The following is a 25,798-nucleotide window of genomic DNA, read 5'->3' on the forward strand; positions in this document are numbered from 1 at the left end:
AAGTTGAGTCTTTGCCTGACAAAGTGAAGATAGGATATGTAAGTTATCCTGCATGAGCTTATGTGCCGAATACATTATGATGTTACAGGTGTCAAACTTATGGGCATGTGTCAGCAGTGTGTAGGAGGGAGGTTCCAAGGTGTGAGAAGTGTGCAGAAGGGCATGAGACAAAGGAATGTGTAGCATTGGGGAAAGTAGTGGTATGTGCTAATTGTAGGGGTGCCCATGGGGCTGGGGATCAGAAATGTCCCGTGCGAGAGAGGCAGGTTGAGGTTTCCAGGGTAAGAGTAGTGAAGAAGTTGTCATATGCTGAGGCAGTGAAGAAAGTAGATGGGTCAAGGGGGAGGAGTGGTGAGAGTAGTAGATATGTACCAGTACAGAGAGATAGGCCAACAAGTGATATGTTTCAGTAAGATTGGATTTTTAGCATTTATAGCAATGGTTATTAATTGTACTGCAGGGATGGAACGTAAGTCGAAGAAAATGGAGGTTGTGGTGGCAGCTGCAGAGAGGTATTTGGGTGTGCAAGACTTGACATCAGAAGAGTTACAGGGAGTGTTAAGTGGTGATGTCTCCACTTGACTCCCGAGTGGTGCAGTGGTCTAAGGCACTGCATTGCAGTGCTAGCTGTGCCACTAGAGATCCTGGTTCGAGTCCAGGCTCTGTCACAGCCGGCCGTGACCGGGAGACCCATGGGTGGCGCACAATTGGTCCAGCGTCGTCCAAGGTAGGGGAGGGTTTGGCCGGCAGGGATGTGGGTTCGTTTCCCATGGGGGCCAGTATGAAAACAAACAAAAAACAAAACAAACAAAAAAACATGTATGCATTCACTAACTGTAAGAGTGTCTGCTAAATGACTAAAATGTAAATGTAATGTTCCATCATTTCAGGTTGAGGGCATGAGGTAGGAATGAATATATTTAAATAGTGGAGTAGGGTGGTGTTAATGATTAATAATACTTTTGAATTTGTGAGTGTAGTGTTAGATGGTAGGGTATTTCTTTATTTTATTTTTCAAGCAAATATAAGGGAGTTGTAGTCCAGTCTAGTAGGTGGCGGTAATGCAACAAATTGGATGCCAACCGCCGTTAAACCTCATCAAAGAAGAAGAAGAATACAATTTCATTTGGTCTCGCGTCTCATTACCATATCTGTCCGCATACCCGCACATGCGCAAAACACAGGAAACGCGGGCGAACAAAGAAGAAGCGTGGTAGCTAGCTAGGATTTAAAGGGAACGGAGTGTTGCCTTTAAAATGATTGTGTAGCCTATACCTAGCTGCTAGCTAATAAAAGCGAACCTCGTTTGTAACATTTAGGGTCATTAGCCTCCTCCCCCACTTTAAAACAAGGTAAATAACATATTTGAGCGAAACTATGAGCCCATTTTTAACCTTACCACATTTGGTTAAAGCTAGCTAAAAGCTAACGTTAGCTAGCTAGCTAGCAACCAGTTAGCCAATAACTGCAATCATGTACACGTAGCGAGTTTTAGCGAGTTGTCATATTTCTAGCTAGCAACGGTTAGCTATTATTGTGAAACTTTCATTAGTTTTGGGAGTAATACGCTACTTCATACATACTATTTGGCGTTGTCTGGACAGCATCTACATTTCCATAAACGAACTAGTTTTTATGGGTTTGTTATTAGCTAGCTAGCTGTGCTATCTAACTGTTAGTTAGCTGGCTAATCGACAAATGCAAGGGGGGAGGGTAATTTGTAAGCACCATCTAGCTAGCAAATTACTTAACTAGCTATCTAAATTCCAGGCAGATAGTTGGCTATTATCAGTACTGCAATGCATCGTTGTGAATAACCTTAAACCTTTTGACATTTTAGATCTCACCAAACCATACTGGATGCTGAGATTCTTAATTTCATTGTCACTTAAGACTGTCTACAATAGACATTTTGGGAAACTGTGCAGGTGTCAACCCACCTGGAAACTGTTTGGCGCTTATCCCTTATCTGCAAACTTCCAAATTCTACCCCATTGTAGGGGCATCCTCCCCTATCCCTTGGACTTCTATCAGTGCACCCAGCCCCCTCGGAATCGCAGTCTTTCAATAGATTCTAATTTCAAGGTTTGCTGGCGTCACTATTGTACTAAACAGACAGACATGGCTGAACAGAGATACTGTGTGGAGTATGCCAAACGTGGCACTGCGGGATGTAAGAAGTGTAAGGACAAAATCATGAAGGGCTTGACCCGCATCGGGAAGATTGTGCCTAACCCGTTCAGTGAGTCCGCTGGGGAGATGAAGGAGTGGTACCATGTGAAGTGTATCTTTGAGAAGATGGAGCGGGCCCGGGCCACCACTAAGAAGATCGAGGACATCACAGACCTGGAGGGCTGGGAGGAGCTGCAGGATGAGGACAAGGAGCTCATCAACAAACTTGTTGGAGGTACAATGTTTCATACTGGCCCTGTGTAGCTCAGTTGGTAGAGCATGGCGTTTGCAACGCCAGGGTTGTGGGTTCGATTCCCACGGGGGGCCAGTATGAAAATGTATGCTCTCACTAACTGTAAGTCGCTCTGGATAAGAGCGTCTGCTAAATGACTAAAATGTTAAATGTAAAAAAAAGATATTCTCCTGTCAATTTAGCCGGATTAAGTTCCACATGCAGAAGTGAAATGAGTTTTGTAATGCATATACTGACAGACATATTTCCTCATAGGCTGCATGTCATGGCATTCACGTTGGTGTTGTTCACCATGGAAGAAGAATGTTAACCTCTTTTCACTTTTCTTGTTTCTTGTCATGTTAATTGAGATGCCACTTAACAACTCTCATTCATTCACTTATATAGACTTGATGGCCAAAGCTAACGCGAGCCCAAAGAAGAAGGTGCAAGCCAAGCTGAACAACAGTGGTCAGCTATCAGCTCCGCCTGCTGACCCTCCTCTGAATGCACCACGGAAGTTCTCTGGCTTCACAGGTGAGAGGGCATTCCAGTAGCTGGATCAACCAGTGTGCACATCTGAAAACTAGTTAGCCTAGTCCTGCTACAAAAGTGCAAATGTTTGTGTTTTCAGTTTCAAAACTATTTTCCTCTGTCCATTCCACCAAAACATAACCCTGCTGTATTATCTCGTCTTTATTTTTTCAATCATATTGTCCTTTGTCCAATCAGCTACTAAGGCTGGGAGCTCAAGCAGCCCAGGCCCATCCCCAGCCAAACCCAACCAGGGCAGTCCTCTGTCCGCCCAGCTCTGTGACCCCAAACACAAGGATAGCCTGCTCCGGGAGTTCCGCAAGCTGTGTGCCATGGTGGCAGACAAGAATAGCTACAACGTCAAGACGCAGATCATCCACGACTTCCTGAAGAAAGGCTCTGGGGGAGGTGTGTGTGCGTGCGTGCGTAGCTTAATTTATGATGTTGTAAATTGTACTCTGTAGTATTGTACTGCATTGAATGTTGTCCTCAAAAAGGTAGTTTTTTTAAAGTAGGCAAGTAATATTACTGAAATACCTAATTTTATTTTTCTCTTCTCCCTACCAGATAAATTCAAGGGAGATGTGTACCTGACGGTGAAGCTGCTTCTCCCAGGGGTGGTGAAGAGTGTGTACAACCTCAACGACAAACAGATAGTCAAGCTCTTCAGCCGCATCTTCAACTGCAACCAGGAGGAGATGGTGCGAGATCTGGAACAGGTCAGTGTTGAGTCCAAAACATGACAGTCAGTGCTTCTGACAAGTTGTTCATGTTTATTGTCATATAAGAGGAAATCTTTGCACAACTCACACATTGCATACACAAAACACAGCTGGGAACAAACAACAGTACATAGTCAGACATAAATGGTATGTTATAGAGTAGGATCTATCACAACATACAGCCCATGTGGCCCCAGAACCGAGGGTTTCAGGACTGGCGTGTATTGAGTATATTTTTATTCTGGGCGTACAGGGGGATGTGTCGGAGACAGTGAGGATGTTTTTTGAAGAAAGCAAGTCTTTCCCGCCGGCCGCTAAGAGTCTGCTCACGATTCAGGAAGTGGATGCGTCCCTTACCCGTCTGGCCCAGTTAACCAAGGAGGATGACCAGCAGAAAGAGCTAGAGGACATATCCAAAAAGTAATAATTTTCTTCTATTAGCAGATCTATACTGTACTTAATGATTTGACATCTCACAATTCCTAGTATATCCGTGTCTGTCCACAATTCCTTCTACTGCACATAAGATATTATGCATCAAAAGACTAAGGGACAGAGTCAACTTCCGAATATACTCACACAAGTCAACCCTGTCTTTGTTGCAGATGCACTGGCAATGACCTGAAATGTATCATCAGACTCATCAAGCATGATCTGAAGATGAACTCTGGAGCTAAGCATGTGTAAGTGACAGATTTACTCCTAACCTGACATGACAACAATACAACTCTGTGCTGCAACTTATAAACCTATATACTAGAGCTTTTAAAGCATACAATAACTTTCAAACTTATTGCAGTATATTTGAACCCTCTTCTCAGTCAAATGTATCTTATGAACAGCTTGGATGCAGTGGACCCGAATGCCTACGATGCTTTCAAGGCCTCCCGTAACCTAGGGGACGTGATAGAGCGTGTGCTGAAGAACCAGCAGGACGTCACCAACGGCTCAGGCCCCAGGAAGCTCCTCACTATTGAAGCCTCCCTCATGACCCCAGTGCAGCCTATGCTGGTGAGCTCACACACATGCTCTCACACACACAGATGCACACATACACTCAGCAGACGTGCTCACACTCACCCTCCGCATACTCGCCCTGTACACATGAAGTTGACACGCATACACACACAAACTCACTCTCACAGACACACACTGTCAGTACACACACCTGGTACTGAATGCGCTAATTTAATGGTTCAGCTGGTTGAGAAAGTGATTCTGTGATTAGAAAAACACTGAGCGTAATCCCACAAGGGCAATTGACTGCAACTGAGAGATCTCAATGATAGAGCATGAATTCTGAATGTAATTTTTTTGGGGTGGGGGGGGTTGATCTTATTGCAAGCCATGCAGTACTACGCAAGTCACTTCAGACACAACGCATACACACAGCAGAAATATGAATGGAATTGAAATGTATCCTCACAGTAAAATTGTATAAGCTCTTTCACGTTTGAAGCATGCTGCATCCAGCATACCATGTACAGAACACTAAATACGACCCACTAAAGTAATACTGTATGGGTTGGAAAGTGCTCTAATATGTTTTGCCCCAATGTGAGTGGCTTATCATCCCTCAACTAAATGTTAACAAAGGTCTGCTTCAGTGTATTAGGTTCCTCTTATACACTGAAGCAGACCTAGGTAAGACCAGGGTCAGACCTATTTCCCAACCAGGGTCCATATGTACAGTGCATTCGGAAAGTATTGAAACCACTTCACTTTTTCCACATTGTTACGTTACAGCCTTGTTCTAAAATGGATTTAATATTTTTTCCCCCTCATCAATCTACACACAATACCCCATAATGACAAAGTGAAAACAGGTTTAAATACCTTATTTACATAAGTATTCAGACCCTTTGCTATGAGACTCAAAATTGAGCTCAGGTGCATCCTGTTTCCATTGATCATCCTTCATGTTTCTACAACTTGATTGGAGTCCAACTGTGGTAAATTCAATTGATTGGACATGATTTGGAAAGGCACACACCTGTCTATATAAGGTCCCACAGTTGACAGTGCATGTCAGAGCAAAAACCAAGCCATGAGGTTGAAGGAATTGTCCGTAGAGCTCCGAGACAGGATTGTGTCGAGGCACAGATCTGGGGAAGGGTACCAAACATTTCTGCAGCATTGAAGATCCCCAAGAACAGTGGCCTCCATCATTCTTAAATGAAAGAAGTTTGGAACCCCCAAGACTCTTCCTAGAGCTGGCCGCCCGGCCAAACTGAGCAATCGGGGGAGAAGGGCCTTGTTCAGGGAGGGTACCAAGAATCCGATGGTCACTCTGACAGAGCTCCAGAGTTCCTCTGTGGAGATGGGAGAACCTTCCAGAAGGACAAACATCTCTGCAGCACTCCACCAATCAGGCCTTTATGGAAGAGTGGCCAGACGGAAGCCACTCCTTAGTGAAAGGCACATGACAGCCCGCTTGGAGTTTGCCAAAAGGCACCTAAAGGACTCTGACCATGAGAAACAAGATTCTCTGGTCTGATGAAATGAAGATTGAACTCTTTGGCCTAAAAGCCAAGTGTCACGTCTGGAGGAAACCAGGCACCGCTAATCACATGGCCAATACCATCCCTATGGTGAAGCATGGTGGTGGCAGCATCATGCTGTGGGGATGTTTCTCAGCGGCAGGGACTTGGAGATTAGTCAGGATCGAGGGAAAGATTAACGGCGCAAAGTACAGAGAGATCCTTGATGAAAACCTGCTCCAGAGCGAAGGTTCACCTTCCAACAGGACAACGACCCTAAGCACACAGCCAAGACAATGCAGGAGTGGCTTCAGGACAAGTCTCTGAATGTCCTTGAGTAGCCCAGCCAGAGCCCGGACTTGAACCCGATCGAACATCTTTGGTGAGACCTGAAAATAGCTGTGCAGCAACGCTCCCCATCCAACCTGACAGAGCTTGAGAGGATCTACAGAGAAGAATGGGAGAAACTCCTCAAGTACAGCTGTGCCAAGCTTGTATCGTCATACCCAAGAAGACTCAATGCTGTAATCACTGCCAAAGGTGCTTCAACAAAGTACTGAGTAAAGGGTCTGAATACTTATGTAAATGTGATATTTAGTTGTTGTTTTTTACACATTTGCTAAAATTTCTGAACTTGTTTTTGATTTGTCATTATGGGGTATTGTGTGTAGATTGATAAGGAAAGAAAACGATTTAATCCATTTTAGAATAAGGCTGTAACGTAACAAAATGTGGAAAAAGTGAAGGGGTCTGAATACTTTCCGAATGCACTTTACAGTATATGTCAAGTGTCTCAGAGTAGAAGTGTTTATCTTGGATCAGGTCCCCCTGTCCATGTAATCTTATTATTTGTGATCTAAAAGGCGAAACTGATCAGCACTTCCACTCGGAGACGCTTGATACATACAGCCCCAGGTTTCCAATGCAGGGTCTGCAAAGCTGGGAAGACGCGAATACACTGAAGGCAGATCCAACTAAAATGATAGGGTTCCCTAGTCCAATGTATGGGGCTAATACAAGTCATTTGTTCTCCCTCCCAGGCCGAGGCATGCAAGTCCATTGAGTACGCCATGAAGAAGTGTCCCAACGGCATGTACTCTGAAATCAAGTACGACGGTGAGCGTGTGCAGGTCCACAAGAATGGAGACCACTTCAGCTACTTCAGCCGCAGCCTCAAACCTGTGTTGCCGCACAAGGTCAGACCACACACACACACTCTAAGTGAGAGAAGCTGCATTGTTCAATTCCACCAGAACTCTTTACCGATTCTGGATTAGCAAATCGGAAAGTGTCAAACAAATCCTCTATTTGATTACGGTTTTGAGGACTGGGCAGCATAGACCATTTGTTTTTCAAGGCCATCACTTTCACTGATTCCCTAGACTGATCCCTAGCCTTAAATGTGTTTTTTGATCCAAATAAGTATTTATCTTCTTTTTTAAGGCATTTTCCCCTCTGATGTCCCTTGGTGTTTTGATGCCTTTCCATATCGAACACAAAGCCTCTCTGTGTTCCAGGTGGCCCATTTTAAAGAGTTCATCCCTCAGGCCTTCGTCGGTGGCAACAGCATGATCCTGGATGCCGAGGTGCTCCTCATCGACACCAACACCAGCAAGCCACTGCCCTTCGGGACGCTGGGGGTGCACAAGGTGAGCATGCCTGCCCAATTTATCGTTCCACTGACCTCTCTGTGGAGTGTACGCTTGTTTGGGTTTGCGGGGCTGTCTGTGTGTGTGTGTTTGATAGTAGGGGGGCTGTTTGTGTGTGTGGGGTGGATGGGGGCTGGTGTGTGTGTGATACAGAGCAAGTATGAAAAATAAAAAAATAATGTATGCACTCACTAACTGTAAGTCGCTCTGGATAAGAGCGTCTACTAAATGACTAAAATGTAATGTAAGTGTGTGTGTCAGGATAAATTGTTTTTCTCTCCTTCTTTAGAAAGCAGCCTTCGAAGACGCCAAAGTGTGCTTGTTTGTGTTCGACTGCATCTATTTCAACGGCTTGAGCCTGATGGAGAAGTACGTTTGTCTGTAGTCACTTCTCTCTTTAGATTTACAACACTGAGGTCTGTATTGAATTCACTCTGAGCTTACATTCACTCATCCTTGAGTTGGCTGAAATATTTGTTGTATTTTTTAAACAACTGCATGGACAGTTTACTTGTGTCCACTCAACTCCTACCCCTCCCTATTGTAGAAACGTTTGTCTGTTGTGAATATCATATTCATTGTCTGTCTGCATTAATTTCTGTTGTCTAATGCGGTCTGTTTTTTTCAACATTCAAACCTGTCTCAATGTTATTGGATGGAAATGAAGGTTTCCATCGTCTGTGTGTTTTGGCCACAGCCTGGGTCATGTTCATTGGGTCTCACCATAGCAAAACATTTTGCAATGGAAAATGAGCAACTCTTATTGGACAAGTTTAGATGTTACCTCCCTCTTTCACTCGATTTTTGGAGCACTTTCTTCCATTGTGTGTCTATTTGAACACAACCGTGCTCTCTTCTCCACAGGCCCCTGTACGAACGAAGGAAGTTCCTCCATGACAACATGGTGGAGGTCCCCAACAGGATCCTGTTCTCCGAGATGAAGCACGTCACTGTATGTAGACCCACGTCATGTCTGAAACTTCTCTCCTTTAGGGCTGTCCCCGACCCCACATTTTTTTTGATTGACTGAGAGTCGCCTGTTCTTTCAACCAATAGATTGGTCTACATTTTTAAACGTATGTTTTTCCCTATATAGACACACGCTATGTGTTTTTAATAAAATCAACTATATGTAGGCTACTGAGCTTGTCTGATGCTTTAAGCACACTGTGATTTAAATAATGAATACACACAAATTACTAGAGGGAGCCAAGATCAAGACGGCCTAACCAGAAGGAGAAAAAAAAAACTGTTTCATGCCAAATAGTTATCGAAAGAGGGCTGGAATTATTTTTCAAATAGGCTACATTGAGGAACTATTGTTATTCTCAATGGATGTAAAAATAGACTTTGTTTACTTGGTGTTTGAGGCGAATAAATAATTACTTTGAGAAGCTCCACAGTGGTGGTGAGTTAACACAATCAGAAATACTATCAGATCCCCAAATGGGCACATTTATAGGCCTACATTTGTGCGCAGGCCAGGTAGCCTAGGCCTACTTCTATGCGTAATCAGGTGCGCGTCCCTACTCAACATTGACAAGACCGCATCAAACAAAAGACAATGAATAAATTGACAGCTCTTAAATGGAATGAATTAAACCAAAACTGTAGTCTAGGTCTTTCTAACTTATAATCAACCAAGCCAATGGATTCCCCCATGTAGCAGAGTGAAACTGCAACGGAGTACTAAAACAAGTGTTTATTGGGCAAGTTCACATAGTACCTCCGTTTCAATCTGTTTCATAACGTTTTGTGCCTACTGAACATGACCCTGATGTGCTGGTTGTTTGCGTTTACGGTCTCACAGAGGGCGGCTGACTTGGCCGAGATGATCACACGGGTCATCAGAGAGGGACTGGAGGGGCTGGTCCTCAAAGACCTCAAGGTGAGACATAAATAACTCCTAACCCGGCCCAGAAATGACCTCTAGCGCCTACCACCTAGGTAGTAACTTTTAATGTACATCTGAAAGAATTGGATAGATCTAAGCAATTACAGCAGTAGCTCCAATCTTGCCCTTTGATAGGCTAGGTGTAATGTTTGCTGTTTTACTTATTCCTATCCAATCCTCTTAAATCTACCTAAGTGCCGAGGTAGTAGGGCTAGGGGTTGTTTCTGGACTAGGCCCCTGACTCTACCGTACACATCTTTCCTACTTAGTCTGTTAGGCTGTAAATCTGGGGGCTTGGGAATGAGCAAGTGATGTTATTATGAACAATGTGAAACAAGAAGCCAAGTCTTAGTCTTTTTTTCTACAGCATTTTTTATCTGTGGGAAATGGCAAACATGTATTTCTTTCTCTTGAATAGAGGGTTGACATAATGAAAAAACAAACCTATGTAAAAAAATAACAATACATAAATGTGAATTGATCATAATCTGTGTGAATTCAAAGGGCACCTATGAGCCAGGGAAGCGCCACTGGCTGAAGGTAAAGAAGGACTACCTGAACGAGGGAGCAATGGCCGACACCGCAGACCTGGTGGTGCTGGGAGCCTTCTATGGCAAAGGCTCAAACGGTCAGTACTCCAGGGTCGTATTCATGAGTTTACACCGTAGCAAACCGCTTTGCAACATAAACTGTTTACCTTAGACTCTACAATGTTATGCAAACAGTTTCCATTGTAAAACATTTTGCTACGTTTAGCACTAATGAATACGATCCAACACTACACTAGACAGTGTTTCCCAACCCTCTCCTAGGACAGCCACCACACAGTCCACATTTTCGTTCTAGCCCTACACTGACACACCTGACCTGACTGAGCTAATCAACTTTTTTAAATGTGGACTGTCTGGCAGTCCCCCCAAGAGTGGGTTGGGAGTGGGTTGCCCTAGAAGAATTAGTAGGATCAACCATGATTCTCTGCTAATATATACTGAACAAAAATATAAACGCAACATGCAACAATTTCAAAGATTTTACTGAGTTACAGTTCATATAAGGAAATCAGTCAATTGAAATAAATCTATTAGGCCCTAATCTATGGATTTCACATGACAGGGCAGGGATGCAGCCATGGGTGGGCTTGGAACGGCATAGGCCCACCCACTTGGCAGCCATGCCCACCCACTGGGGAACCAGGCCCAGCCAATCAGAATCAGTTTTCCCCCACAAAAGGGCTTTATTACAGACATAAATACTCCTCAGCACCCCCCCCCCCTTATGGTAGAGAAATTAACATTCATTCAATTCTCTGGCAACAGCTCTGGTGGACATTCCTGCAGTCAGCATGCAAATTGCACACTCCCTCAACTTGAGACATCTGTGTTGTGACAAAACTAAATTACATATATTTTAAAGTGGCCTTTTATTGTCCCCATCACAAGGTGCACCTGTTTAATGATCATGCTGTTTAATCAGCATCTTGATATGCCACACCTGTCAGGTGGATGGATTATCTTGGCAAAGGAGAAATGCTGACCAATAGGCATAAACAAATTTGTGCACAACATTTTAGAGAATGAAGCTTTTTGTGCTTATGTAAAATTTCTGGGATTGTTTTATTTCAGCTCATGAAACATGGGACCAACACTTTACATGTTGCATTTATATTTTTGTTCAGTGTATTTGTCAAACATCTGCTCCAATATTTTCTCTAACATTCGTTTCACTTATGGCAACTCATGGCTTTGTATAGTCTATGGGTACGTTACATCCCAAATGGCACATTTACCCTTTCCCTTTTACCTATCTAGTGCACTACTTTTGACCAGGGCGCATAGGGCTCTGGTCAAAAGTAGTGCACTATATAGGGAAAAGTGTGCCATTTGGGATGTAGTCTACAGTCGTGGTCAAAAGTTTTGAGAATGACACAAGTATTGGTCTTCAAAAAGTTTGCTGCTTCAGTGTTTTTAGATATTTTTGTCAGATGTTACTATGGTATACTGAAGTATAATTACAAGCATTCCATAAGTGTCAAAGGCTTTTATTGACAATTACATTAAGTTTATGCAAAGAGTCAATATTTGCAGTGTTGACCCTTCTTTTTCAAGACCTATGCAATCCGCCCTGGCATGCTGTCAATTAACTTCTGGGCCACATCCTGACTGATGGCAGCCCATTCTTGCATAATCAATGCTTGGAGTTTGTCAGAATTTGTGGGTGTTAGTTTGTCCACCCGCCTCTTGAGGATTGACCACACGTTCTCAATGGGATTAAGGTCTGGGGAGTTTCCTGGCCATGGACCCAAGATCTCGATGTTTTGTTCCCTGAGCCACTTAGTTATCACTTTTGGTGAGCCTTATGGCAAGGTGCTCCATCATGCTGGAAAAGGCATTGTTCGTCACCAAACTGTTCTTGGATGGTTGGGAGAAGTTGCTCTCGGAGGATGCGTTGGTACCATTCTTTATTCATGGCTGTGTTCTTAGGCAAAATTGTGAGTGAGCCCACTCCCTTGGCTTAGAAGCAACCCCACACATGAAGGGTCACAGGATGCTTTACTGTTGGCATGACACAGGACTGATGGTAGCACTCGCCTTGTCTTCTCCGGACAAGCTTTTTTCCGGATGCCCCAAACAATCGGAAAGGGGATTCATCAGAGAAAATGACTTTACCCCAGTCCTCAGCAGTCCAATCCCTGTACCTTTTGCAGAATATCAGTCTGTCCCTGTTGTTTTTCCTGGAGAGAAGTGGCTTCCTCGCTGACCTTCTTGACACAAGGCCATCCTCCAAAAGTATTCGCCTCACTGTGCGTTCAGATTCACTCACACCTGCCTGCTGCCATTCCTGAGCAAGTTCTGCACTGGTGGTGCCCCGATCCCGCAGCTGAATCAACTTTAGGAGACGGTCCTGGCGCTTGCTGGACTTTCTTGGGCGCCCCGAAGCCGCCTTCACAACAATTGAACCTCTCTCCTTGAAGTTCTTGATGATCCGATAAATGGTTGATTTAGGTGCAATCTTACTAGCGGCAATATCCTTGCCTGTGAAGCCCTTTTTGTGCAAAGCAATGATGACAGCACGTGTTTCCTTGCAGGTAACCATGGTTAAGAGAAAGAACAATGATTTCAAGCACCACCCTCCATTTAAAGCTTCCAGTCTGTTATTCTAAGTCAATCAGCATGACAGAGTGATCTTCAAAACATTCTGGAGTATATGCAAATTGCCATCATAAAAACTGAGGCAGCAGACTTTGAAAGTTAATATTTGTGTCATTCTCAAAACTTTTGACCACGACTGTATATATCCAGCATCTACAGGATCTGACCATTTTGGGCTGTGGGGATAGAAAAAGACCTCACTTGAAGTCAGAATGTCTTTTTATAATGTTGTATGTCTCTACCAGGCGGGATAATGTCCAGTTTCTTAATGGGCTGCTATGACCCTCACTCTAAGAAGTGGTGCACCGTGACCAAGTGCTCCGGAGGCTACGATGACGCCATGTTGACCCGACTCCAGAAGGAGCTGGACGTGATCAAAATCAGCAAGGTGACCCAAGCAGCTTGGGGGGGACCGCCCAACAGTGCATTCTTGAGTGGCCCGTTTGTGAAATAGGGTTTTCTGAATTCCAACCCCTAGCCCCTACGCCTAGGCACCCCTGAATAGGCGTAAGCAGGATGGCGAAAATTCCACCCAGCCTATCAGAAGGCAAGTTGGAGCAATTTCCATGCTGTTTAAACCTATTCACTCCTTTCAGATCTACAGGAGTGCCTAGGGGCTAGGAGGGTATTTGGAATTCAACAAGTGTGAGGACTGTTCTTTAATATATGTATGTGTGGATCTCATTTCTGTCTCCAGGAACCCAGCAAAATCCCTGGCTGGTTGAAAATCATCAAGAACTATTACCCTGATTTTATTATCCGTGATCCCGAGGTGAGATTTAACATAGTTTAATACATTTGAATCTCCTATTGGGTTCTGTTCAAGGACAAAATGGTGAATCTCCAGACTTCTTTAGGCTTTTCAATGAAGTTAGGTTACCCATAGTGGGGCGGCAGGTAGCCGAAAGGTTGCTGGTTCGAATCCCCAAACTGACTAGGTGAAAAATCTGTCGATGTGCTCTTGAGCAAGGCACTTCACCCTAATTGCTCCTGTAAATCGCTCTGGATAAGAGCGTCTACAAATTGCCTCAAATGTAAATGTGATTTAGATGTGGCTTTGAGTCATTATACAAGGAAGCTATAAAGTCTGTTTTCTTAAGATGTATATCACTGACTTATTTATACTGTAATCGTCAGCATTTCTTTAATTGCACAGAAATGTAATTGCTATTCATCGCAAGGCTGATCTGTACTTTATCAACTTCCATACATGGCAGGAACAGATCTATACGTTATCAAGATTAGCCAATCTGTGCAGTACATATAGCTCAAGCCAGCCCTTGTGAACAAGATTTGATACTGATAGGAAGTAGTTGTGTGTGTATATATAGACCACCCTCCCCCAACTTTTAACCAGAGTCGTGCACTATACACAGTGCATTGACTTTTCACACATTTTAAGTTACAGCCTTATTTTAAAATTGATTAAATAGTTTGTTCCCCCTCAATCTACACACAATACCACATAATGACAAAGCAAAAACTGGCTTTTATAAATTTTTGCAAATTTATACAAACTAAAACTCACATTTACATAAGTATTCAGACCCTTTACTCTGTACTTTGTTGAAGCACCTTTGGCAGCGATTACAGCCTCGAGTCTTATTGGGTATGACGCTACAAGCTTGGCACACCTTTATTTGGGGAGTTTCTTCCATTTTTCTCTGCAGATCCACTCAAGCTCTGTCAGGTTGGATGGGGAGTGTCGCTGCACAGCTATTTTCAGGTCTCTCCAGAGATGTTCGATCAGGTTCAAGTCCAGGCTCAGGCTGGGCCACTCAAGGACATTCAGAGACTTGTCCCGAAGCCACCGCTGCGATGTCTTGGCTGTGTGCTTAGGGTCATTGTCCTGTTGGAAGGTGAACCTTCGCCCCAGTCGGAGGTCCTGAGCGCTCTGGAGCATGTTTTCATCAAGGATCTCTCTGTACTTTGCTCCGTTCATCTTTCCCTCGATCCTGACTACAACATCCGTAGAGTACAACCCTACCTCACAGGAAGTGGCGCAGGTCCTAATCCAGGCACTTGTCATCTCCTGTCTGGACTACTGCAACTCTGTTGGCTGGGCTCCCCACTTGCATCATCAAACCCCTGCAACTTATCCAGAACGCTGCAGCCCGCCTGGTATTCAACCTTCCCAAATTCTGCCATGTCACCCCGCTCCTCCGCACACTCTACTAGCTTCCAGTCGAAGCTCGCATCCACTACAAGACCTTGTACTTTTCTACGGAGCAGCAAGAGGAACTGCCCCTCTCTACCTTCAGGCTATGCTCAAACCCTACATCCCAACCCGAGTACTCCGTTCTGCCACCTCTAGTCTCTTGGCCCTCCCACCCCTACGTCAGGGCAGCTCCCGCTCTGCCCAGTCCAAGCTCTTCTCAATCCTGGCACCGCAATGGTGGAACCAGCTTCCCCTGAAGCTAGGACAGCAGAGTCTACTTTGAGGAAAGGTGTACTTACTATGACTGTGACGTGGTTATCTTACCTAGCTACCTTAAGATGAATGCACTAAATCAAAGTCTCTGGATAAGAACGTCTGCTAAATGACTAAAATGTAATTTGGGACGCAGCCTGAATTCTACAGTCTGTATCCTTGTATGTCTCTCTCCCTGAGATAGAAAGCGCCGGTGTGGGAGATCACGGGGGCGGAGTTCTCCAAGTCGGAGATGCACACAGCCGACGGCATATCCATCCGCTTCCCCCGCATGACGCGTGTCCGTGACGACAAGGACTGGAAGAGCGCCACCAACCTGACGCAGCTCAAAGTAAGGAACACCCTGAGGATGCAACTATGTAGGGCTTCTATTGGGACGTTTTTCAATCTGTAATGTAAAACAATTGAATATTTATTTATAGGTGCTCTGTGCAACAGACGTAATGTCCATGTAGAAGTAAAGGATTCAAAAATGTAATCAACAATAGAAACAGTACCACTTGGTCACCCGTTGTCGTTTAGTCAAACCGATATGAGTACAGTGGAACTTGTACTATACCGGTAATTGTATATCGATATTCCAATAGCAACCAAAATGTGTCTTTTCATTTGGTTTGCTGCTGAGGAGGTTTTGGTGTGATAAGGTTTAGTCTTTCGAGCTGAATAGATGTTTATACGCAATAGCTCAAACTCACATGGAGTATTTTTGTTATTACATCTCTACTATATGATGCAAGACCTTTCCTGTCGTAAACGGTTGTTGTCCATTGGTGCACGCCGTACAACTATTCCTCAGAAATATAATTTGCATTCCCCCTAGTAACACTTAACTTCACAGCTTTTGTTTTTCTCCCTCCTTCTCAGGAGCTCTTCCGCATCTCCAAGGAGAGGTGTGACTTTGAGGTGACAGCAGGGCCCTCCAAAGGAGGTGAGGATGACAAGGGCTCTTCAGGAGGAGACAGCGGGAGCAACTCTCCACCCTCCACCTCCCACAGACCAGTCACACCCAGAAAGACCAGTGAGTACCATAGGCATGGGTCTGGTCTCGGGTGATAAGTGTTGGGTATGTAGATTACGCTTTACTCCAATAATGCATACAAACAATATGAACATACAGTACCAGTCAAAAGTTTGGACACACCTACTCATTCCAGGGTTTTTCTTTATTTTTACTATTTTCTACATTGTAGAATAATAGTGAAGACATCAAAACTATTAAATAACACATATGGAATCATGTAATAACCCAAAAAGTGTTAAAACAAATCAAAAAATATTTTATATTTGAGATTCTTCAAAGTAGCCACCCTTTGCCTTGATGACAGCTTTGCACACACTTGCATTCTCTCAACCAGCTTCATGAGGTAGTCACCTGGAATGCATTTCAATTAACAGGTGTGCCTTGTTAAAAGTTAATTTGTGGAATTTCTTTCCTCCTTAATGCGTTTGAGCCAATCAGTTGTGTTGTGACAAGGTAGGGGTGGTATACAGAAGATAGCCCTATTTGGTAAAAGACCAAGTCCATATGATGGCAAGAACAGCTCAACTAAGCAAAGAGAACGACAGTCTATCATTACTTTAAGACATGAAGGTCAGTCAATCCGGAAAATTTCAAGAACTTTGAAAGTTTCAAGTGCAGTCGCAAAAACCATCAAGCGCTATGATGAAACTGGCTCTCATGAGGACCACCACAGGAAAGGAAGACCCAGCGTTACCTCTGCTGCAGAGGATAAGTTCATTAGAGTTCACCTCAGATTGCAGCCCAAATAAATGCTTCACAGAGTTCAAGTAACAGACACATCTCAACATCAACTGTTCAGAGGAGACTGCGTGAATCAGGCCTTCATGGTCGAATTGCTGCAAAGAAACCACTACTAAAGGACACCCAATAAGAAGATGAGTCTTGCTTGGGCCAAGAAACACGAGCAATGGACATTAGACCGGTGAAATCTGTCCTTTGGTCTGAGTCCAAATTTGAGAATTTTGGTTCCAACTGCCGTGTCTTTGTGAGACGCATAGTAGGTGAACAGATCTCTGAATATGTGGTTCCCACCGTGAAGCATGGAGGAGGAGGTGTGATGGTCCTTTTCTGGTGAAAGTCTGTGATATTATTTAGAATTCAAGGCATGGTTACCACAGCATTCTACAGCGATACGCCATCCCATCTGGTTTGCGCTTAGTGGGACTCATTTGTTTTTCCAACAGGACAATGACCCAAAACACACCTCCAGGCTGTGTAAGGGCTATTTGACCAAGAAGGAGAATGATGGAGTGCTGCATCTGATGACCTGGCCTCCACAATCCCCAGACCTCAACCCAATTGAGATGGTTTGGGATGAGTTGGACCGCGGAGTGAAGGAAAAGCAGCCAACAAGTGCTCAGCATATGTGGGAACTCCTTCAAGACTGTTGGAAAAGCATTCCTTATGAAGCTGGTTGAGAGAATGCCAAGAGTGTGCAAAGCTGTCAAGGCAAAGGGTGGCTACTTTGAAGAATCTAAAATATATTTGGATTTGTTTAACACATGATTCCATGTGTTATTTCATAGTTTTGATGTCTTCACTATTATTCTACAATGTAGAAAATAGTAAAAATAAAGAAAAACCCTTGAATGAGTAGGTGTCCAAACTTTTGACTTTTACTGTATGTCAATAAGTATGTTAATGTACAGTATATACATGGGTGTGTCTGAAATGGCATCATATTCCCTATGGGCCCTGTTCAAATGTAGTGCACTATATATGGAAAAGGGAGCCATTTCGGACGCAGACGTATATATTCACATACTTATTTACACGTTTGTATTGTTAGAATTCATTATTGGGGAGTACTGCATCATCTGTATACACCACTAATAAATAAGAAAAAATATGGTATGACAACACTCCTTGGTTTGAGATTTTCATCCTTTTTGTTTGACACTTTAGGGAAATTACACATGTTTTACATTTTAATCATTTAGCAGACGCTCTTATCCAGAGCGACTTACAGTTAGTGAGTGCATACATTTTTTATTTATTTTTTTATACTGGCCCCCCGCATGATGGTAATAATGTACTCTTAACAGGTTGGAACCAAAAATTATTTTCCAGTCATTCCATTCCGAACAGAACCCCAATGTTCTTCCATTCCAGTGTTCCGAGCAGCATAAAATTCTGAACCGGTTCGAACCCCAAAAAAGTAATGTTCATATAGTTCTTCTACGTTAATTTAACCCTTGAAATCAACATAGTTTTGACATTTAGCTCATTATTTTACCTCACCAATTAGCACAGATATAGCAGCTTGATATGGAATGGGAAAGCTAGTTAACATGTTTAATTGGTCAGTTAAGTGCAGGCGCGAGATGCGACTGAAATTTCACGGGTGGGGTGAGAGAGAGAAGGGTGGACATGGAGGGGGGTTGGCTTGAAGTGCTGAACATCATGATGTGAATTGGAATGTGTTTAGGCTATTACTAGCATCATAACTTCACTGAATTACAGAATTATATACTAGACATTAGGAATATTTTTGGAACATAAAGTAACATTAACCGGTTCTCAAGATTTGAAAATAATTGTTCTGTTCCGGAACATTAAAGAACTTTCGTTTCCGTTCCTCGTTCCAACCCGACTCTTAATAATATATTTTGATTCAACGTGATGTTTCCATTACCTTACGGACAGGCAACAGCAATACCCCCAAAGCCAAGGTAGTGAAGCTGGAGCCTCCCTCCCCTGTTCCAGCAACCAAGAGGAAAATGCCCTCAGAAGAGCCCAGCGCAAAGAAGGTACCATACACTCAACCATAGCAACTGGTGTTATCCTATTTGGCAATATGTTTTAGGATGCTGCATAGGTGATCCACAAAGTAGCATCAGTAGACTGTTTCATTCTTTTTAATTGGGTCATTACATTTCAGTCATCCAGATTAGATTTCAGTCTTGCATCCCCCGAAATGTATCTGGGCTCCAATGTATTCCAGGTAAAGACTGAAACTGTCCATCACAGTAATGGACAAAGCAAGACAAAGACGACGCCCTCCAAGTTGGTAGAACCCAGGAATGACAAGGTGGGTGCTTCATTGTTTGTTCCATTTGTCACCAACTGCGATTCACGCTCTTATTCTTCTAAACAAAAAGTTCTAACAAGACATGCTAGTAGATTAAATATTAGAACATAAAATTATTAAAAGTCAATGTTAACATTAACAAAAATAGTAATCTACATATCATGCTGTGATGCTGCCTGTACAAGAGTAACACACTTTTCAAGTTCCTCTTTATGATGGTGCTCTAGTAAGCCATTATTGGTATGATTGTTTTGGGAAGCTTTATATATTTTTTTGAACGGTTGGTCTGTTATTGGATGATCTATCTGTAATATTGTATTTAGTTAAAGGTGCAATCTGCAATACTTACTGTCATTTTAATGAATGACGGCTTAAAGACTTCCTCTCTGCTCTCCCCAGACTTTACTGGACATTTTCAGTGGGGTGAAGCTGGTCCTGCCAGACTCTGTGCCGGACCACACCAAGCTGCGGCGCTACTTTGTGGCCTACGACGGGGACCTAGTGCCGGAGTATGATGCCGCCTCGGCCACACACACCCTGACAGAGCCCGAGGAGGACAGCCACGCCCAGAGAGTCACCCCCGGCTGGATCTGGGAGTGTATCCGCAAGAGACGGGTGGTGCCCCCCTGCTGATGAACATTAATTACACGCCCCCCCCCCCCAGCAGCTGAATACACCCCTTCTGGAGACTGGTGCGATTTTGAAGTGTGCTGGCTTCACAAACAATGGACCTTTATACCCTGATCATGTTTTACAGCCGAGCTTGATGCAAGCTAAAACCGATATAAACTTAGTTGAATGTTGCATATGAATGATAGAACCACAAGGACACAGGACCAGATCATGAGATATTGTAATGGTCATGGCAGTGTATGATTTAGATTTTAAGAAAGATATACGCCTAACTACAGTACTACGTCAGGCTAGGAGTAGTATCTGTCTACGGGCTGAGTAATGTTTCCATCCAAGCATCTTTCAATTTATTTTGTTTCCAGTCCTTTTTCGTATCCGAGTAGCATTGGTTGAAGTAAACCATAATTACTTGTTTGAAGTGAGTCTTTCAGTTTGGTTTCTGCAATTGTGTGCCCATGCTGTGTGAACCACTGTCAGAACGAGTTAGGTCCAGCTGACCTACCTCAAGGTGAAGGTTCTCACTTCAAACGGGGTTCCTTTGATCGAGTGTGTAGTGTAGATATCAATACTTTTACCAATTAGTAAGAGTTGAAAAGTAGTTTAGCAAGTCAAAGGTAGTTTGTTGTAAACATGTCATATGGACATGTCCAATGATGCGAATCATGAAAGTAGCATCTGTCATAGTATCTAGGAGAGGGCTTCTTCTGACAATGCATGTTCTCCACATGAAATGCACAAAAAAAAGGACTAGCAGGACACAATACAATGTCACCATTATTATTTTTTTTACGGCCAAGCGGAACACTAAATTAAGGTTTGTTAATTTTGTAAACCAGAGTGCAACCAGGTGACAAATCTATGATGTCAGAAATATCCTTTAATTCACAAAATACCTTTGATGTGCTAATGTTTAAAATAAACCGATTTGAATATCCCTTTCTCCGTTTCAGTCAGTTTTCTTCCGATACCCAATGAGCCTACCACCATGGATGTTGAGGCCTAGCTGAGATCAGTGTTGTCCAGCTTCCTCTGCTGATGCTCCATACAGCTGGTCTTCAGACCTGCCCCAGCACTGCAAGTCAAACTCCTCTTTCAGATGACAAGGCTGAGAGAGAGAACAGGTTAAATATCCATTAAGTTTGGTCCTTTTTGAACATATCTCCAGTGCAACAGGACTGTCATTCTGCAGGAAAGGATACCATCACATTTTTACACCATTGATTTCCATCAGACCACTTTCTTGGGATTGCACGGAACTGAGGCTGAAAATAATGGGCCTTATATGTATGACATTTTCCATCTTATTTGGACTAGGAATGAATACTAACATGGACAAGCCCATGTCAACACTTCAATAGGTTACCTGTCTTGAGGACTTGGCCAAAGTGGCAGTGCGTAAGCTAGAACAAGTGGAACCCGGCCTCTCGAACCGTTGCAGTAGAATCCGAATTCTAGGTACGTGACTCCACGATTGGCCCAGTCCGGCTTTCAGCTGCCCATTGCCGTCTCTGGTCACAGTGTTTGTCACCTGAGGGTACATGATTCTTATCACTGGCATTTGTTTAGGCTCATAGGTCATAGCACACTTATACTTTTGGCCTGTATTTGTATTTATTATGGATCCCCATTAGCTGATGCCAAGGCAGCAGCTACTCTTCCTGGGGTCCAACAAAATTAAGAAAGTTCATACAATTTTAAAAACATTACAAATCATTCACAACACATTGTGTGCCCTCAGGCCCCTACTCTACTACATATCTACAACACAAAATCCATGTGTATGTGTGGACCCTGCTACACATGTACAGCCTAGGCTACCAGTCAGCATGGTTTGAATCTGACTCAATCTCTCCTACATTTCATGTCTCGTCTTCACTATCATATCAAATAAATAAATAAACCCCCACGTATAGTGTAGATGTCCGAACAGGACCAAAAACAATAGTTAATCAGTTGCCCTCACCAGAACGGCTACATTGAAGTCTTTGGCGATTGTCTTCAACAGCCCTGCCACTTGCATCATCATGGACATGCCTAGAAATTCCAATCACCAAAGGTCATTATGGCGCTATAAGTATACACAATGCAATAAATGCTCAAATTGCCTTTTATATCAAGTAAACCACAACGGTGACTCCCTTTGAAGAGAGTACAATTATGCCATTCTCTTCACTAAATCAATTACATTAAGTTCACGTTCCACTGGTTGTCCTTTATACAGTATATTATATGGCATTGCTTAGTGTTATCAGATACTATAACTTTGTTATTTCAAAAGGGAATATGTTATTGTGATAAGTTATCACGAGAAACTTCATCATAGTACCTTCATTTTGTTTGCCTCCCAGTATGGGAGAAATAACTGCTGACACTGAATCCACAATCACAGCTTTGACTGAGCCACCTCCCGCAGATGCCTGTAAAAGACATGGATGCAAGAATGATTGAATAACGCTATGAATAATCAGTTATGTTAACATTTTCAGTTGTGTGTGTGTCATTATAGTGATCTTAAACTACCTCAATATTTCAGCAACATCACATACAGTCCATCCCAAATGGCACCCTATTCACTATATAGTGCACAACTTTTGACCAGAGCCTTATTGGCCCGGTCCAAATTAGTACACTAGTAAATAAGGTGCCATTTGGGACACAGCCATAGCAAAGGCCTACCTGCTGAAGTCCAATGCATCGAAAATGATGTAGACAGCCGAGTAACGAGAAGATGTCAAACACTCGAAATACCTGGATTCTCTGAAGAGCCTCCATCTGCACAACATTTTACATTTACATTTTAGTCATTTAGCAGACGCTCTTATCCAGAGCGACTTACAGTTAGTGCATACATTACTTTTTTCATACCCCCCGTGGGAATCGAACCCACAACCCTGGCGTTGCAAACGCCATGCTCTACGAACTGAGCTACATCCCCTGCCGGCCATTCCCTCCCCTACCCTAGACGACGCTGGGCCAATTGTGCGCCGTGAGAATTTATTTGATGAAAATGAATATGTTAATTCAACTATATTTTCATTGTCACACAGCCTCTTCCAGCTCACCTGTTCTTCCATATTGCACAACTTCGCTTGGAGCATCTGAAGCAAGCGACTTGCCGACAGTCCTCCTGTTGAGTCGATATATATCACGCTCTGCTTCAGTTGGTAAGATATATTCACTGCAACACCAAAACACACCTAAAAGAGAGGGAAATGTAGGCAGCATAAACATGTTGCATTCAATAGACTAGACAGTAGTGCTACCAGCATCCATTGGGTCATTCTACGAAAACCAACCACATTGATAAGCAAGGTGTAAACTTTGCCAATGACATGATATACAATTGTGGGAAAAAGGTCACCTGGGTTTTTCCGCTTCCAGGGCCTCCTGCCAACTCTGTGAGCTCTCCTGTATACAAGCCAGAGTCTAGGAGCTTATCTAGACTGGAGGAAAATAAACACACAATCATTCACCAAGGCTATGATGTCCTGCTAGGTGCTAAAACCAACCCATCAAGTCCCAGTAGAATAATAAAAGGGATATTCAGTGGGAAAGTCAACCTGAGCATGCAAAATACAGTTAGTTATTTCCAAATGAAACCACTTTCATAATTATCCTTAAGGTCTCAATGTAAGAGTGCAGGTTTTATTTGACCAGGTAGCCCTTTCCACTCACAGCCCGTCATCCTGTATACAGGTTGAAAATGGCAGATTTTGTCATTAATAAGCGACTAAATTGTTCTCCGCTTCACAGCACTGTATAGTTTTCAATGAAAGCCATTATTAATTTGAGCACCGCACGTAACTAGAAGATGCCCCCACCCCTCCCGCTAATTCGGCTTCTTTTGCACATTTGTTGTTTGAGTGAGGGAAATGCTGTAAATCAAGAGGAGTCGATGTGTTCTGAAAGATGAAACGCTGAGGATTATAATAAATACCGCTTTGACCTTAGACTTACAAACTCAGACTTTTTCAAAAGTGTTATTTATATTTTGTTTGTCCATTCTGTGAGACATTAAAGTTGAGATTTTGCATGCAAATGTAACATCCATAAGGCTGGAATCGCCCACAACCTTAATTGCCCATTGAAACAGAAATCTGTCTTCTGCTGTCTGTTGTAATACCGTCACATAACAGTGATCTACATTGTTGTGTATGTATCCGGTCTTCCCGTGTCATCTGGTGTATGTATACATGTTTAGCCAAACTACTGCATGTAGTAGCACTATGTGTTAGCCTGGGACAAACTACTAGCCTATCCCTCTGGGGATCAGTAGGGTTCAATTCGATAAGCAACAATCTTTTAACAGTGTTGCATTTTGATATGATTCGAGCACATAATTATTGACCCTCAAGACTTAACCCAATAATTTTTGTCTCCTGCTAGACTACTTCAGTTTTTTTATACTCATCAAGACTACAGGCACTTGATAGAAAGTCCCTCAGACAGTTTCGATGTAGGGCCTTCAACGTGATGTGCAGATTATCACCTAGGATTGCCTGTGGAGAGGATGGCTGTTGAACTCAGCAGGTCTTCATATAGATCAGCACCTGAGACAGGGAATGCTGTGTGCTGGGCCAGGAGCACTCTGCGTACAGCCAGCAGGCCCTGAAATGCAAAGTTAGTCAGTGGCCAAAAGTTTTTGTAACATTGTCTCATTATAGAAACGGAGTGGCTGCGGATCTGACTTTTTCATGATCTTTTGTCTGGAGCAATAAAAGATCTGGAGCTTCCCGAGGCATCTGCACATGTGCGAATCACGTTCTGCGCATGTGTATATTCTCTATGTGCAGAGAACCGGCTACTCAGAGGTTCTGACTAGGTGGAATACAGCTACAACCGGAAGTAACTTTTTCGTAGCAGGTTAGTAGAACTTAAGCAACATGTTAGGACCCGGTCAAACTCATTCCACAGAGGGCCGAGTGTCTGCTGGTTTTTGATCCTCCCTTGTACTTGACTGATGAATTAAGGTCACAAATTAGTAAGGAACTCCACTTTCCTGGTTGTCTTAATTGAAAGGAAAACCTCAAAACCAGCACACTAGGCCCTCCATGGAATGAGTTTGACACCTCGGCATTAGGAGAACTAACGGAGTATGTTAGGAGCATTAGGTTAAGATTAGGAAAAGGTTTAGGGTTAGCTAAAATGCTCTCCTAACCTGCTAAGAAACGTCACTTCCGGTCGTGCCTGTACTCCATCTAGTCACAACCCTACTCAGGCGAATGGTCATGGTGCACGTTTAATAAAGTTAGATCAAAGCTGAATCAATGTCTGCAAGATCACATAATGATTATAGAAATGCATTATTTCATGCATGTTTTACCTTGTAGGACACGGAACATTTTTGGGCAAGGTCTTCTGTATCTGATGACACCAGATCTTCCACTTTAAAAAAACAAAGGATCATGTAACTTTATGATTGTATTATTATTGTATTTGAATACTTTGTCATACAAACATTGCCTCATCAACTAGCTAGATTAACCAGAGTGAACAAACTGATCAAAACCCACGTACCTGTTGTAATGTCTGCTGCCCGTAAAGCCACAACTAATTCTTCACTCAATCCAGGACACATGCCATCTCTGAGAACAACCATGGCACATGGCTACTGCTAGCTGCCTAGCTAGCTATGTCCAGAAAGAAGCTAGCAAGCCGTTCACTGTAATATGGGATGACTAAATGGTTACATGGTCTACATACACTACAACTTTACATTTTGACAAACTATCCATGGTGTTTTGAAGTTTTTGAAATGATATATAATACCGCTATATGTTTCGGAAGCTCTTCCAGAGAAAGTGGTCGTGACGTACTTCCGGATATGAAAATGTGTAAACACTCTGAACA

General features: G+C 43.1%; 2 protein-coding genes across 4 annotated transcripts; one reads left to right on the forward strand and one right to left on the reverse strand.

The window, feature by feature from the left end:
- The first annotated feature begins 1,168 nt into the window (after positions 1 to 1,168).
- Positions 1,169 to 20,880, forward strand: lig3 (ligase III, DNA, ATP-dependent). Of its 3 annotated transcripts, XM_041893727.2 has the most exons (21): positions 1,169 to 1,352; positions 1,841 to 2,407; positions 2,813 to 2,941; positions 3,137 to 3,346; positions 3,506 to 3,657; positions 3,914 to 4,080; positions 4,266 to 4,343; positions 4,503 to 4,671; positions 7,181 to 7,336; positions 7,658 to 7,789; positions 8,079 to 8,158; positions 8,654 to 8,741; positions 9,600 to 9,677; positions 10,188 to 10,311; positions 13,078 to 13,220; positions 13,530 to 13,604; positions 15,448 to 15,594; positions 16,128 to 16,281; positions 18,931 to 19,034; positions 19,229 to 19,315; positions 19,715 to 20,880. In XM_041893727.2, the coding sequence occupies exons 2-21, from the start codon at positions 1,861 to 1,863 to the stop codon at positions 19,946 to 19,948; spliced, it is 3,054 nt and encodes a 1,017-aa protein (XP_041749661.1). In that variant the 5' UTR covers positions 1,169 to 1,352; positions 1,841 to 1,860; the 3' UTR covers positions 19,949 to 20,880. The 3 variants fall into 3 exon arrangements, with proteins under 3 accessions (XP_041749661.1, XP_041749662.1, XP_041749663.1); XM_041893728.2 differs by having other exon boundaries at positions 1,169 to 2,407; XM_041893729.1 differs by lacking the exons at positions 19,229 to 19,315; positions 19,715 to 20,880 and having other exon boundaries at positions 16,128 to 16,326; positions 18,931 to 19,018.
- rad51d (RAD51 paralog D) lies at positions 20,710 to 25,754 on the reverse strand. The gene is made up of 10 exons (XM_041893730.2): positions 25,466 to 25,754; positions 25,272 to 25,333; positions 24,438 to 24,556; positions 23,310 to 23,391; positions 23,011 to 23,145; positions 22,625 to 22,720; positions 22,275 to 22,365; positions 21,912 to 21,982; positions 21,312 to 21,476; positions 20,710 to 21,053 (listed from the first exon to the last, which is right to left on the reverse strand). The coding sequence occupies exons 1-10, from the start codon at positions 25,545 to 25,547 to the stop codon at positions 20,958 to 20,960; spliced, it is 999 nt and encodes a 332-aa protein (XP_041749664.1). The 5' UTR covers positions 25,548 to 25,754; the 3' UTR covers positions 20,710 to 20,957.
- Positions 25,755 to 25,798: the final 44 nt, after the last annotated feature.

This window comes from Coregonus clupeaformis, chromosome 13, assembly GCF_020615455.1.
Source record: "Coregonus clupeaformis isolate EN_2021a chromosome 13, ASM2061545v1, whole genome shotgun sequence".
In the NCBI taxonomy this organism is placed as follows: Eukaryota; Metazoa; Chordata; class Actinopteri; order Salmoniformes; family Salmonidae; genus Coregonus; species Coregonus clupeaformis.